Raw genomic sequence first — 13,968 nt, 5'->3', positions numbered from 1 at the left:
AATGACATTAAATGACTTAATAATGTGTGTGTCTGAATGTGGTGTGTCTGAGTGTGGTGTCTGAGTGTGGTGTCTGAGTGTGGTGTCTGAGTGTGGTGTCTACATGTGAGAAAGTCGAACATTCCTCAGAAGACAGCTCCCCCTCTTCCACCTGACTGTCAGAAGACAGCTCCCCCTCTTCCACCTGACTGTCAGAAGACAGCTCCCCCTCTTCCACCTGACTGTCAGAAGACAGCTCCCCCCCTTCCACCTGACTGTCAGAAAACAGCTCCCCCTCTTCCACCTGACTGTCAGAAGACAGCTCCCCCTCTTCCACCTGACTGTCAGAAGACAGCTCCCCCTCTTCCACCTGACTGTCAGAAGACAGCTCCCCTCCTTCCACCTGACTGTCAGAAGACAGCTCCCCCTCTTCCACCTGACTGTCAGAAGACAGCTCCCCTCCTTCCACCTGACTGTCAGAAGACAGCTCCCCCTCTTCCACCTGACTGTCAGAAGACAGCTCCCCCTCTTCCACCTGACTGTCAGAAGACAGCTCCCCCTCTTCCACCTGTCAGAAAACAGCTCCCCCCTTCCACCTGACTGTCAGAGGTCAACCCCCTTCCACCTGACTGTCAGAAGACAGCTCCCCCTTCCACCTGACTGTCAGAAAACAGCTCCCCCTTCCACCTGACTGTCAGAGGTCAACCCCTTCCACCGGACTGTCAGAAAACAGCTCCCCCTCTTCCACCTGTCAGAAAACAGCTCCCCCTTCCACCTGACTGTCAGAGGTCAACCCCCCTTCCACCTGACTGTCAGAAAACAGCTCCCCCTTCCACCTGACTGTCAGAGGTCAACCCCCCTTCCACCTGACTGTCAGAAGACAGCTCCCCCTCTTCCACCTGTCAGAAAACAGCTCCCCCCCTTCCACCTGACTGTCAGAGGTCAACCCCTCTTCCACCTGACTGTCAGAAGACAGCTCCCCTTCCACCTGACTGTCAGAGGTCAACCCCCTCTTCCACCTGACTGTCAGAGGTCAACCCCCCTCTTCCACCTGACTGTCAGAGGTCAACCCCCCTCTTCCACCTGACTGTCAGAGGTCAACCCCCCCTCTTCCACCTGACTGTCAGAGGTCAACCCCCCCTCATCCTTCTTTCTCCTGGAGTCTGTTTGGGGCTTTATATGGACCTCAGCTGCTTCATGACCTGACACAGTGGGAGGCGAGCAGCGACAATCAGTTGGAGGAGACCACCATGCCCGAGTATCTGTTTGTTCCTGAGTGTTAAACGGTGTACAAGTGTAACCTAATGCGTTGTCTCTGAATATCTTATGTTCCTAGAGTCTGTCTGGCCGTCCGTTCCTGCTCCTCCTCCCCGGGGGACGTGCCAGACTCCTTGTACTGTACCTCGGTCTCTTCAGGGGTGGTGCTCCGCTCGGAGACGTGCTCTCTCGTCTTCCTCTTTCTGGAGGTGGATGGCTGGTTCTCTGCCGCGCCCGTGGTGCGGTATCTTCTCTCTTCAACGCCGCCTCAAGGAAGGCGCTGGTTTCACCGGCTTGGGAAGCATTCATCGCGTAACGTTTGGCTTCCATCCGGCTGCCGCGGCACATGAGGTCGGACAACGTTTCCCCGTCGGCATTCGGGAGGACGTTTTTAACCTGGAAGAACACAAACAAGACAACGATAAAAGATGATATTTTAGTCATTGATGGTTTTCGGGTCAGTCGTTGGAGTAGGATCTTTTCATTTATATCCCCCCCCCCCCCCCATCTGACTGACATGACTGAAGATGGAAGTCCGCAGGTCAGTGAAGGAAGGGCTTCCAGGCAGGCCCATCTCCTTCCACGCCTCCCTCAGGTAGACGGGCAGGTTCTTGATCTCAGTGTTGGTGGAATTGAAAAAGAAGTACTGGGCTTTCTTTCCCCCTGGCAGGCAGTGCTTGAATTTCAGGAAGTCTGAAAACCAAGAGTACTCCTCTTTGGTCAGCGACATCTGGATCCTGGTTTGCATTTGTTTTGCGTTTCCCACCTATTAGAAAATGGACAAAAAAAACAGGCATTAACGCTTTGGTGCCTGCAGTCGTTTCCAAAACCAAACAACATTTACATTTAAGTCATTTAGCAGACGCTCTTATCCAGAGCGACTTACAAACAACCATGTTGAGGTGTACGGTTGGATAGAGACTTACGTTGATCAGACAGGTCCCAGACAGGCCACGTTCAGGTGTACGGTTGGTTACAGACTTACGTTGATCAGACAGGTCCCAGACAGGCCCCGTTCAGGGGTACGGTTGGTTATAGACTTACGTTGATCAGACAGGTCCCAGACAGGCCCCGTTCAGGGGTACGGTTGGTTATAGACTTACGTTGATCAGACAGGTCCCAGACAGGCCCCGTTCAGGGGTACGGTTGGTTAGAGACTTACGTTGATCAGACAAGTCCCAGACAGGCAACGTTCAGGGGTACGGTTGGTTATAGACTTACGTTGATCAGACAGGCCACGTTCAGGGGTACGGTTGGTTATAGACTTACGTTGATCAGACAGGTCCCAGACAGGCCACGTTCAGGTGTACGGTTGGTTACAGACTTACGTTGATCAGACAGGTCCCAGACAGGCCCGTTCAGGGTACGGTTGGTTATAGACTTACGTTGATCAGACAGGTCCCAGACAGGCCCGTTCAGGGGTACGGTTGGTTATAGACTTACGTTGATCAGACAGGTCCCAGACAGGCCCCGTTCAGGGGGTACGGTTGGTTAGAGACTTACGTTGATCAGACAAGTCCCAGACAGGCAACGTTCAGGGGTACGGTTGGTTATAGACTTACGTTGATCAGACAGGTCCCAGACAGGCCCCGTTCAGGGGTACGGTTGGTTAGAGACTTACGTTGATCAGACAGGTCCCAGACAGGCAACGTTCAGGGGTACGGTTGGTTATAGACTTACGTTGATCAGACAGGTCCCAGACAGGCCACCCTGGGCCCCGTTCAGGGGTACGGTTGGTTATATACTTACGTTGATCAGACAGGCCTCGTTCAGGGGTACGGTTGGTTATAGACTTACGTTGATCAGACAGGTCCCAGACAGGCCCCGTTCAGGGGTACGGTTGGTTAGAGACTTACGTTGATCAGACAGGTCCCAGACAGGCCCCGTTCAGGGGTACGGTTGGTTATAGACTTACGTTGATCAGACAGGTCCCAGACAGGCCACGCTGGACCTCCTCTACCTCCTTCACCATCATGTTTCTATAAAGGCCCGGGCTGTGGCCGTACATGGAGGTGAAATAGGCACACAGGAATCCGTAAAACCGGTTCTGGTTCCTCTGTGTCATTGTTTCTTCCAAGGTTTCTGTGGGAACATGAGAATAAAAACAGGACAACTTCCATAATGTCCCGTGAACATCTATAATAATAACAGACAGCTTCCCATAATGTCCTGTAAACATCTATAATAATAACAGACAGCTTCCACAATGTCCTGTGAACATCTCTAATAATAACAGACAGCTTCCATAATGTCCTGTGAACATCTCTGACATCTATAATAATAACAGACAGCTTCCATAATGTCCTGTGAACATCTATAATAATAACAGACAGCTTCCATAATGTCCTGTGAACATCTATAATAATAAGAGACAGCTTCCATAATGTCCTGTGAACATCTATAATAATAACAGACAGCTTCCATAATGTCCTGTGAACATCTCTGACATCTATAATAATAACAGACAGCTTCCATAATGTCCTGTGAACATCTATAATAATAACAGACAGCTTCCATAATGTCCTGTAAACATCTATAATAATAACAGACAGCTTCCATAATGTCCTGTGAACATCTCTGACATCTATAATAATAACAGACAGCTTCCATAATGTCCTGTAAACATCTATAATAATAACAGACAGCTTCCATAATGTCCTGTGAACATCTATAATAATAACAGACAGCTTCCATAATGTCCTGTGAACATCTATAATAATAACAGACGGCTTCCATAATGTCCTGTGAACATCTCTGACATCTATAATAATAACAGACAGCTTCCATAATGTCCTGTAAACATCTATAATAATAACAGACAGCTTCCATAATGTCCTGTAAACATCTATAATAATAACAGACAGCTTCCATAATGTCCTGTAAACATCTATAATAATAACAAACAGCTTCCATAATGTCCTGTAAACATCTATAATAATAACAGACAGCTTCCATAATGTCCTGTAAACATCTATAATAATAACAGACAGCTTCCATAATGTCCTGTGAACATCTATAATAATAACAGACAGCTTCCATAATGTCCTGTGAACATCTCTGACATCTATAATAATAACAGACAGCTTCCATAATGTCCTGTGAACTTCTATAATAAGAACAGACAGCTTCCATAATGTCCTGTGAACATCTATAATAATAACAGACAGCTTCCATAATGTCCTGTGAACATCTCTGACATCTATAATAATAACAGACAGCTTCCATAATGTCCTGTAAACATCTATAATAATAACAGACAGCTTCCATAATGTCCTGTAAACATCTCTGACATCTATAATAATAACATACAGCTTCCATAATGTCCTGTAAACATCTCTAATAATAACAGACAGCTTCCATAATGTCCTGTGAACATCTATAATAATAACAGACAGCTTCCATAATGTCCTGTGAACATCTATAATAATAACAGACATCTTCCATAATGTCCTGTGAACATCTATAATAATAACAGACAGCTTCCATAATGTCCTGTGAACATCTATAATAATAACAGACAGCTTCCATAATGTCCTGTAAACATCTATAATAATAACAGACAGCTTCCATAATGTCCTGTAAACATCTATAATAATAACAGACAGCTTCCATACTGTCCTGTGAACATCTCTGACATCTATAATAATAACAGACAGCTTCCATAATGTCCTGTGAACATCTATAATAAGAACAGACAGCTTCCATAATGTCCTGTGAACATCTATAATAATAACAGACAGCTTCCATAATGTCCTGTGAACATCTCTGACATCTATAATAATAACAGACAGCTTCCATAATGTCCTGTGAACATCTCTGACATCTACAATAATAACAGACAGCTTCCATACAATGTCCTGTGAACATCTATAATAATAACAGACAGCTTCCATAATGTCCTGTAAACATCTATAATAATAACAGACAGCTTCCATAATGTCCTGTAAACATCTATAATAATAACAGACAGCTTCCATAATGTCCTGTAAACATCTATAATAATAACAGACAGCTTCCATAATGTCCTGTGAACATCTATAATAATAACAGACAGCTTCCATAATGTCCTGTAAACATCTATAATAATAACAGACAGCTTCCATAATGTCCTGTAAACAACTATAATAATAACAGACAGCTTCCATAATGTCCTGTGAACATCTATAATAAGAACAGACAGCTTCCATACTGTCCTGTGAACATCTCTGACATCTATAATAATAACAGACAGCTTCCATAATGTCCTGTGAACATCTCTGACATCTATAATAATAACAGACAGCTTCCATAATGTCCTGTAAACATCTATAATAATAACAGACAGCTTCCATAATGTCCTGTAAACATCTATAATAATAACAGTCAGCTTCCATAATGTCCTGTGAACATCTATAATAATAACAGACAGCTTCCATAATGTCCTGTGAACATCTCTGACATCTATAATAATAACAGACAGCTTCCATAATGTCCTGTAAACATCTATAATAATAACAGACAGCTTCCATAATGTCCTGTGAACATCTATAATAATAACAGACAGCTTCCATAATGTCCTGTGAACATCTATAATAATAACAGACAGCTTCCATAATGTCCTGTAAACATCTAAAATAATAACAGACAGCTTCCATAATGTCCTGTGAACATCTCTGACATCTATAATAATAACAGACAGCTTCCATAATGTCCTGTAAACATCTATAATAATAACAGACAGCTTCCATAATGTCCTGTGAACATCTATAATAATAACAGACAGCTTCCATAATGTCCTGTAAACATCTATAATAATAACAGACAGCTTCCATAATGTCCTGTAAACATCTATAATAATAACAGACAGCTTCCATAATGTCCTGTGAACATCTATAATAATAACAGACAGCTTCCATAATGTCCTGTAAACATCTATAATAATAACAGACAGCTTCCATAATGTCCTGTGAACATCTATAATAATAAGAGACAGCTTCCATAATGTCCTGTGAACATCTCTGACATCTATAATAATAACAGACAGCTTCCATAATGTCCTGTGAACATCTCTAATAATAACAGACAGCTTCCATAATGTCCTGTGAACATCTCTGACATCTATAATAATAACAGACAGCTTCCATAATGTCCTGCGAACATCTATAATAATAACAGACAGCTTCCATAATGTCCTGTGAACATCTATAATAATAACAGACAGCTTCCATAATGTCCTGTGAACATCTATAATAATAACAGACAGCTTCCATAATGTCCTGTGAACATCTATAATAATAACAGACAGCTTCCATAATGTCCTGTGAACATCTATAATAATAACAGACAGCTTCCATAATGTCCTGTGAACATCTCTGACATCTATAATAATAACAGACAGCTTCCATAATGTCCTGTGAACATCTCTGACGTCTCGAAAAGTGGAATAACAGTGACATCCCAGATTGAGGAAAAACTTACTCAGCACTTGGGGGATCTTGTCCTTGGCAAGAGACTGGCACTCCAGCAGGCTCTTTGTAGACACCCCCTTGCCTTCCTTGTTGGAGGCGGCTCCTTTCACGGACTTGTTGATCTCCTTCATTGCCCGGTTGATCTCCTTCCAGTGGTTCTTGGTCAGCCGGCAGCCAGGCGGAGGGGTCTCCTCGGAGTATTGGAGAAATGCACCGATAGTCGAGGTGTAGTGGTTGACCGTGGCGACGGCCTTGTTCTGCTGAAGGGTCTGAAACCATCTAAAACACACACACACACACACACAGACACACACACACAACATCCATTAGTGTGTTGTTAATGACCGCTGATGAGACTAAAGAGAAAGACAGATCTCTGCTCACCTCCTCATGTTGTCCTGGTCTGCCAGGAAAGTGAGAGTGGATGGATATTTCTCATCCTTCGCCATGAACTTCAAAAATTGCTGCACCCTCTTGAGCTTCGTGGCACAATTTTGCTTCAGCTTACTGTTTGGACTGGGGCCTTCACAGATCTTCCTGAACCCCTCTATAAACACACCTAATCAAAGACACATAACATTTAGGACTGGGGCCTTCACAGGTCTTCCTGAACCCCTCTATAAACACACCTAATCAAAGACACATAACATTTTAGACTGGGGCCTTCACAGATCTTCCTGAACCCCTCTATAAACACACCTAATCAAAGACACATAACATTTAGGACTTAAGACAGATCTCACAACATAATTCAGACAGGCAGTTTTTCTAATATGTTTCAAACACAAATCATTTGAAGACAAAGAAGCATTTGATTCTATTCCCTCGGATGAATCAGATCAGACTTGAATAGTCACCTGCACAGTCAGGACAGACAAATAGGACGGGGCCGTGGACTCAATGTGAACTCAGGGTGGGGTCTGGGGCAGAGTGAAGCAGGCCAGACACAGCGGAGGACGGGGCCGTGGACTCAATGTGAACTCAGGGTGGGGTCTGGGGCGGAGTGAAGCAGGCCAGACACAGCGGAGGACGGGGCCGTGGACTCAATGTGAACTCAGGGTGGGGTCTGGGGCGGAGTGAAGCAGGCCAGACACAGCGGAGGACGGGGCAGTGGACTCAATGTGAACTCAGGGTGGGGTCTGGGGCAGAGTGAAGCAGGCCAGACACAGCGGAGGACGGGGCCGTGGACTCAATGTGAACTCAGGGTGGGGTCTGGGGGCGGAGTGAAGCAGGCCAGACACAGCGGAGGACGGGGCCGTGGACTCAATGTGAACTCAGGGTGGGGTCTGGGGCGGAGTGAAGCAGGCCAGACACAGCGGAGGACGGGGCAGTGGACTCAATGTGAACTCAGGGTGGGGTCTGGGGCAGAGTGAAGCAGGCCAGACACAGCGGAGGACAGGTGGGGTCTGGGGCAGAGTGAAGCAGGCCAGACACAGCGGAGGACGGGGCAGTGGACTCAATGTGAACTCAGGGTGGGGTCTGGGGCAGAGTGAAGCAGGCCAGACACAGCGGAGGCCAGGCCAGTGGACTCAATGTGAACTCAGGGTGGGGTCTGGGGCAGAGTGAAGCAGGCCAGACACAGCGGAGGACAGGCCAGTGGACTCAATGTGAACTCAGGGTGGGGTCTGGGGCAGAGTGAAGCAGGCCAGACACAGCGGAGGACAGGCCAGTGGACTCAATGTGAACTCAGGGTGGGGTCTGGGGCAGAGTGAAGCAGGCCAGACACAGCGGAGGACAGGCCAGTGGACTCAATGTGAACTCAGGGTGGGGTCTGGGGCAGAGTGAAGCAGGCCAGACACAGCAGAGGACAGGCCAGTGGACTCAATGTGAACTCAGGGTGGGGTCTGAGGCAGAGTGAAGCAGGCCAGACACAGCGGAGGACGGGTGGGGTCTGGGGCGGAGTGAAGCAGGCCAGACACAGCGGAGGACGGGTGGGGTCTGGGGCAGAGTGAAGCAGGCCAGACACAGCAGAGGACAGGCCAGTGGACTCAATGTGAACTCAGGGTGGGGTCTGGGGCAGAGTGAAGCAGGCCAGACACAGCGATGGACGGGTGGGGTCTGGGGCAGAGTGAAGCAGGCCAGACACAGCGGAGGACAGGCTAGTGGACTCAATGTGAACTCAGGGTGGGGTCTGGGGCAGAGTGAAGCAGGCCAGACACAGCGGAGGACGGGTGGGGTTTGGGAAGCAGGCCAGACACAGCGGAGGACGGGCCCTACACAAGTGACCCTAAAGTTACAGAACCTTCACACCGCTTAATTTTTTCCACTTATTGTCGTGTCACAGCTTGAATTAAACAAGAATTAAACCTGTTTGTCACTGGCCTTCACACGATACCCCATAATGTCAACTTGGAATTACGTTTTTCATATTTTGTTTTTACAAATGAATTAAAAATGAAAAGCTGAAATGTGATGAGTCAATAAGTTTTCAAACCCTTATGTTATGGTACGCCGAGGAATAAAAATGCACTTACGTTTATTTAACCCTTATTTTACCAGGTATAAGATAAGTAGCATGGACTCACTGTGTGTTTAATAATAGTGTTTAAAATTATTTTTGAATGACAACCTCATCTCTGTACCGCACACATACAATTATCTGTAATGTCCCTCAGTCGAGCAGTGCATTTCAAACACATATTCAACCATAAAGACCAGGGAGTTTTTTCCAATGCCTCGTAAAGAAGGGCACCTATTGGTAGATGGGTAAAAAAAAAAATGTGAGTACCACTCCTCCATGTTTTCAAGCAGAGTGGTGGCTAAGTCATGTTATGGGTATGCTTGTCATTGTTAAGGACTCGAGAGATTTTCAGGATAAAAAATAAATAGAATGGAACTAAGCACAGGCAAAATCCTAGAGGAAAACCTGGTTCAGTTTGCTTTCCACCAGACACTGGGAGATGAATTCACCTTTCAGCAGGACAATAACCTAAAACACAAGGCCAAATCTACACTGGAGTTGCTTAACAAGAAGACAGTGAATGTTCCTGAGCAGCCAAGTTGACAGTTTTGGGGTATGAATACTTTATGAAGGCACCATAACTGTGATTAGCTGGACCCTTTTCTACAACATGACTTTCTGAAGGCTCTGTGGATAATGTACTGGTAATGTACTCCATAACTGTGATTAGCTGGACCCTTTTATACAACGTGAACACAAAAAACAGTGAGGCAAAACAAAAAGCCTTTAGGCTATTCAAATACAAAATACTATTTAAAGCCAGTACTTACTCAGAGCAGAGCCCGGGAAGGGAGTTTGGCTGCTAGATCCGGGCGCCGTGGCCTCCTCTGTCTGGGCTCCTGAACCCACGACTTGGTCCTGCTGTATCTCCTCTTGTTCTGTGTCTGACGCAGGACGAGACGGCTCGGTCTGAAACCTGGACCTCTTCGCTGACCTCGCCTTCCCCGACCTCGCCTTCCCCGACCTCGTCCTGACACTCGTCTTCTTCTGCCTTTTCAGTAGCTGAAACATCTTCCTCGCTCTATTCAGTTCTGAGGTCAGCTTCAGGTTGTCCTCTCTAACGGATTGGATGGCCGCACTTCTCTTGGTCAGGGCCTCATCGCGCTCTTGCAAAGCTTTCCGTAGCCTCAGGATGGGCGCTTGGCAGTGGCAGGAATAATCTCCGCAGCTCACGTCCTTCTCCTCCTCTTCCAAAGGAGACAGCAGTGAATCTAAAGAGCCGTCCTCCTCTTCCTGCTTTGTTTCCCACTCCACAATATCCAAATGGGTGGCGAGCGGGACGACAGGGTTGGACGCCCTCAACGTGGCCAGCCGCTCCATGGTCAGGCGTCTCCTGAGTTCTTCTAAAGCCCGCCTCCTCTGCGATCTGTTGAGCTCTGTGTGCGACTCCATGTGCCGGTCCAGCCGGCTGGCATGGGTGGAGCATCCTGTCACTGGGCACGGCTCCTGCCTGATATTGACACGGCCCGACTGCCAATTACAAAGGAGGATCCTCTCCTCCGTGTTCCTCACATTGTGCGTGTGCCTCAGGTGCTGACTGAAGCCGACCACAACCTTAGGGCAAAGCGGACAGGAACGCATTGCAGAGCGCACCGGAGTTCTCTCTAGTATGAAAAAAAAAAAAGTCAAAAGAACATTTAAAAAAATTTAAAAAACACCACACAATCAGTGATCCAACAAGTAGAATGCTCCAGGCTGAATAGTTGTTGCTTAGAAACAACACCTGAGACCACACCTTCTCACTCAAGAACATCTTTAACCCCGCATTCCACTCCGGCCACTAAAACACTCCTCCTCTCCACTAAAACACTCCTCCTCCCCACTAAAACACTCCTCCTCCCCACTAAAACACTCCTCCTCCCCACTAAAACACTCCTCCTCCCCACTAAAACACTCCTCCTCTCCACTAAAACACTCCTCCTCTCCACTAAAACACTCCTCCTCCCCACTAAAACACTCCTCCTTCCCACTAAAACACTCCTCCTCTCCACTAAAACACTCCTCCTCTCCACTAAAACACTCCTCCTCTCCACTAAAACACTCCTCCTCTCCACTAAAACACTCCTCCTCTCCACTAAAACACTCCTCCTCCCACTAAAACACTCCTCCTCTCACTAAAACACTCCTCCTCTCCACTAAAACACTCCTCCTCTCACTAAAACACTCCTATGCCCCAACAAAAACACTCCTCCTCCCACTAAAACACTCCTCCTCCCACTAAAACACTCCTCCTCCCACTAAAACACTCCTCCTCCCCACTAAAACACTCCTCCTCCCACTAAAACACTCCTCCTCCCCACTAAAACACTCCTCCTCCCACTAAAACACTCCTCCTCCCACTAAAACACTCCTCCTCCCACTAAAACACTCCTCCTCCCACTAAAACACTCCTCCTCTCCACTAAAACACTCCTCCTCCCCACTAAAACACTCCTCCTCCCACTAAAACACTCCTCCTCCCACTAAAACACTCCTCCTCCCCACTAAAACACTCCTCCTCCCACTAAAACACTCCTCCTCTGTTGTCAGCCTGGAGTTGAATCTATTCTAGTTCCAGAACTGTTTTAAAACACTCCTCCTCTGTTGTCAGCCTGGAGTTGAATCTATTCTAGTTCCAGAACTGTTTTAAAACACTCCTCCTCTGTTGTCAGCCTGGAGTTGAATCTATTCTAGTTCCAGAACTGTTTTAAAACACTCCTCCTCTGTTGTCAGCCTGGAGTTGAATCTATTCTAGTTCCAGAACTGTTTTAAAACACTCCTCCTCTGTTGTCAGCCTGGAGTTGAATCTATTCTAGTTCCAGAACTGTTTTAAAACACTCCTCCTCTGTTGTCAGCCTGGAGTTGAATCTATTCTAGTTCCAGAACTGTTTTAAAACATACTGGAGTTACTCAGGTCTCCTCCTCTTACACCAACGTACCAGTTATCTCTCCCTCCTCCTTCACTCCAAACACTGCATCCTATAAATCAAATCACATGTTATTGGTCACATACAGGTGTTCAGCAGATGTTATTGGTCACATTCACGTGTTCAGCAGATGTTGGGGCGGCAGGGTAGCCTAGTGGTTAGAGCGTTGGACTCATAACCGGAAGGTTGCAAGTTCAAACCCCCGAGCTGACAAGGTACAAATCTGTCGTTCTGCCCCTGAACAGGCAGTTAACCCACTGTTCCTAGGCCGTCATTGAAAATAAGAATTTGTTCTTAACTGACTTGCCTAGTTAAATAAAGGTAAAAAAAAAAAAAAAAAGTTATAAAAAAATGTTATTGCGGGTGTAGTGAAATGCTTGTGTTTCTAGCTCTGACAGTGCAGTAATATCTAACAAGTAATATCTAACAATACACACAATCTAAAGGAATGGAATTAAGAATATATAAATATTTGGACGAGTGATGTCAGAGCAGCATAGACTGAGATACAGTAGAATAGGATAGAATACAGTATATACATATACATATACATATGAGATGAGTAATGCCAGATGTGTAGACATTATTAAAGTGACTAGTGATCCATTCCTTAAAGTGGCCAGTGATTCCTAGTCTATGCCTATAGGGCAGCAGCCTCTAATGTGCTAGTGATGGCTATTGAACAGTCCAATGGCCTTGAGATAGAAGCTGTATTTCAGTCTCCCAGCTTTGATGCACATGTACTGACCTCGCGTTCTGGATGATAGCGGGGTGAACAGACAGTGTCTCGGGTGGCTGTTGTCCTTGGTGATATTTTTGGCCTTCCTGTGACATCGGGTGGTGTAGGTGTCCTGGAGGGCAGGTAGTTTGCCCCGGTGAAGCGTTGGGCAGACCGCGCCACCCTCTGGCAGTTGTGGGCGGTGCCGTTGCCGTACCAAGCTGTGATACAGCTGGACAGGATGCTCTCAATGGTGCATCCACTTCCTCTTCCTCCTCAGTAACCTCCTCCTCCTCTGTCACTCTGAACTCCTCTTCCTCTTCAGTAACATCCTCCTCCTCCTCTGTCACTCTGAACTCCACTTCCTCTTCCTCCTCAGTAACATCCTCCTCCTCCTTTATCACTCTGAACTCGTCTTCCTCTTCTTTCACTGTAACTTCCATCTCCTCTTCTTTTACCGCAACATGCTCCTCTTCCACACTGAACTCGTATTCCTCTTCTTTAACTGAAACGTCTTTCTCTTCCTCTTTCACGGCAACAGTCTCACCCTCTACCTGTTTTTGTATTGTAACAGCCTCCTCTTCCTCCTCCTCTTTCACGACATGGTTCAGCCACAGACCCTCTTTCTCCGTCCAGCAGACATCCTCCTCGTCTTTAACAGGAGGAGAGAAGTTTAGTGAGCTCATGTTCGGGGATGTTAGCTAACTACCTGGTGAAATAAATAAAATAGCGAGTTAACATGTGCGACTAGCCTAGTGCTAGGCTACTTTAGCTATTCAGCTTGCTGATTAGTATCGTACATATTAAATTAAATGGAGGGGGGGTAACTATCTATACGACCGAAATTTGTTTTAAAACACAGTGAATAATATACACTGAAAGCGTCTCAAGAGCTCTAATGTTTCGGTTCTGTTTCGGCAAGAAAACTCCCGAGGTGTCTGACTGGCTGTTGTTGATGACGGCGGAGAAACACCTCGTCCACTAGATTATACGTCACAGACGCACATCCGCTATCTCTGCTGCTGACTGGAGTGGGGAAAACGCAGTTTAGGAAAGACAAAGCTGGAATGGCACTTTTTTTTGGTCGCAACAACTAAATTCACATAGAAATATGTGTTATATATATGTCATTCTCATTGAAAGCTAGTCTAAAAAGAGGTAAATCTGTTCTGTTTCTATTTCTACGTTGATGGATGGGCAT

General features: G+C 46.2%; 1 protein-coding gene across 2 annotated transcripts; it reads right to left on the bottom strand.

Annotated features, from left to right (window-relative positions):
- Positions 1–833: 833 nt before the first annotated feature.
- On the bottom strand, positions 834–13,729 carry LOC135530504 (uncharacterized). Of its 2 annotated transcripts, XR_010453860.1 has the most exons (9): positions 12,798–13,729; positions 12,062–12,101; positions 9,915–10,748; positions 7,068–7,242; positions 6,694–6,962; positions 3,152–3,318; positions 1,754–2,002; positions 999–1,632; positions 834–878 (listed from the first exon to the last, which is right to left on the bottom strand). XR_010453860.1 is itself a non-coding variant. In XM_064958817.1 (8 exons), the coding sequence occupies exons 3-8, from the start codon at positions 10,723–10,725 to the stop codon at positions 1,312–1,314; spliced, it is 1,992 nt and encodes a 663-aa protein (XP_064814889.1). In that variant the 5' UTR covers positions 10,726–10,748; positions 12,062–12,101; positions 12,798–13,729; the 3' UTR covers positions 994–1,311. The 2 variants fall into 2 exon arrangements, 1 of the variants encoding a protein (XP_064814889.1); XM_064958817.1 differs by lacking the exon at positions 834–878 and having other exon boundaries at positions 994–1,632.
- Between the last annotated feature and the right edge of the window lie 239 nt (positions 13,730–13,968).

This window comes from Oncorhynchus masou, chromosome 5, assembly GCF_036934945.1.
Source record: "Oncorhynchus masou masou isolate Uvic2021 chromosome 5, UVic_Omas_1.1, whole genome shotgun sequence".
Lineage (NCBI taxonomy): Eukaryota > Metazoa > Chordata > Actinopteri > Salmoniformes > Salmonidae > Oncorhynchus > Oncorhynchus masou.
Note: the sequence above shows the minus strand (reverse complement) of the source record. Positions and strands in the feature narration are given on the sequence as shown.

What these genes read in the sequence shown, in the direction of transcription:
- LOC135530504 (XM_064958817.1), bottom strand. Translation starts at nt 10,725, where the DNA reads ATGCGTTCCTGTCCGCTTTGCCCTAAGGTTGTGGTCGGCTTCAGTCAG. An exon ending in CAAGATCCCCCAAGTGCTGA is followed by an intron (nt 3,319 to 6,693) that starts GTAAGTTTTTCC and finishes ATGTTCCCACAG; the next exon opens with AAACCTTGGAAGAAACAATG. An exon ending in GGACTTCCATCTTCAGTCAT is followed by an intron (nt 1,633 to 1,753) that starts GTCAGTCAGATG and finishes GTGTTCTTCCAG; the next exon opens with GTTAAAAACGTCCTCCCGAA.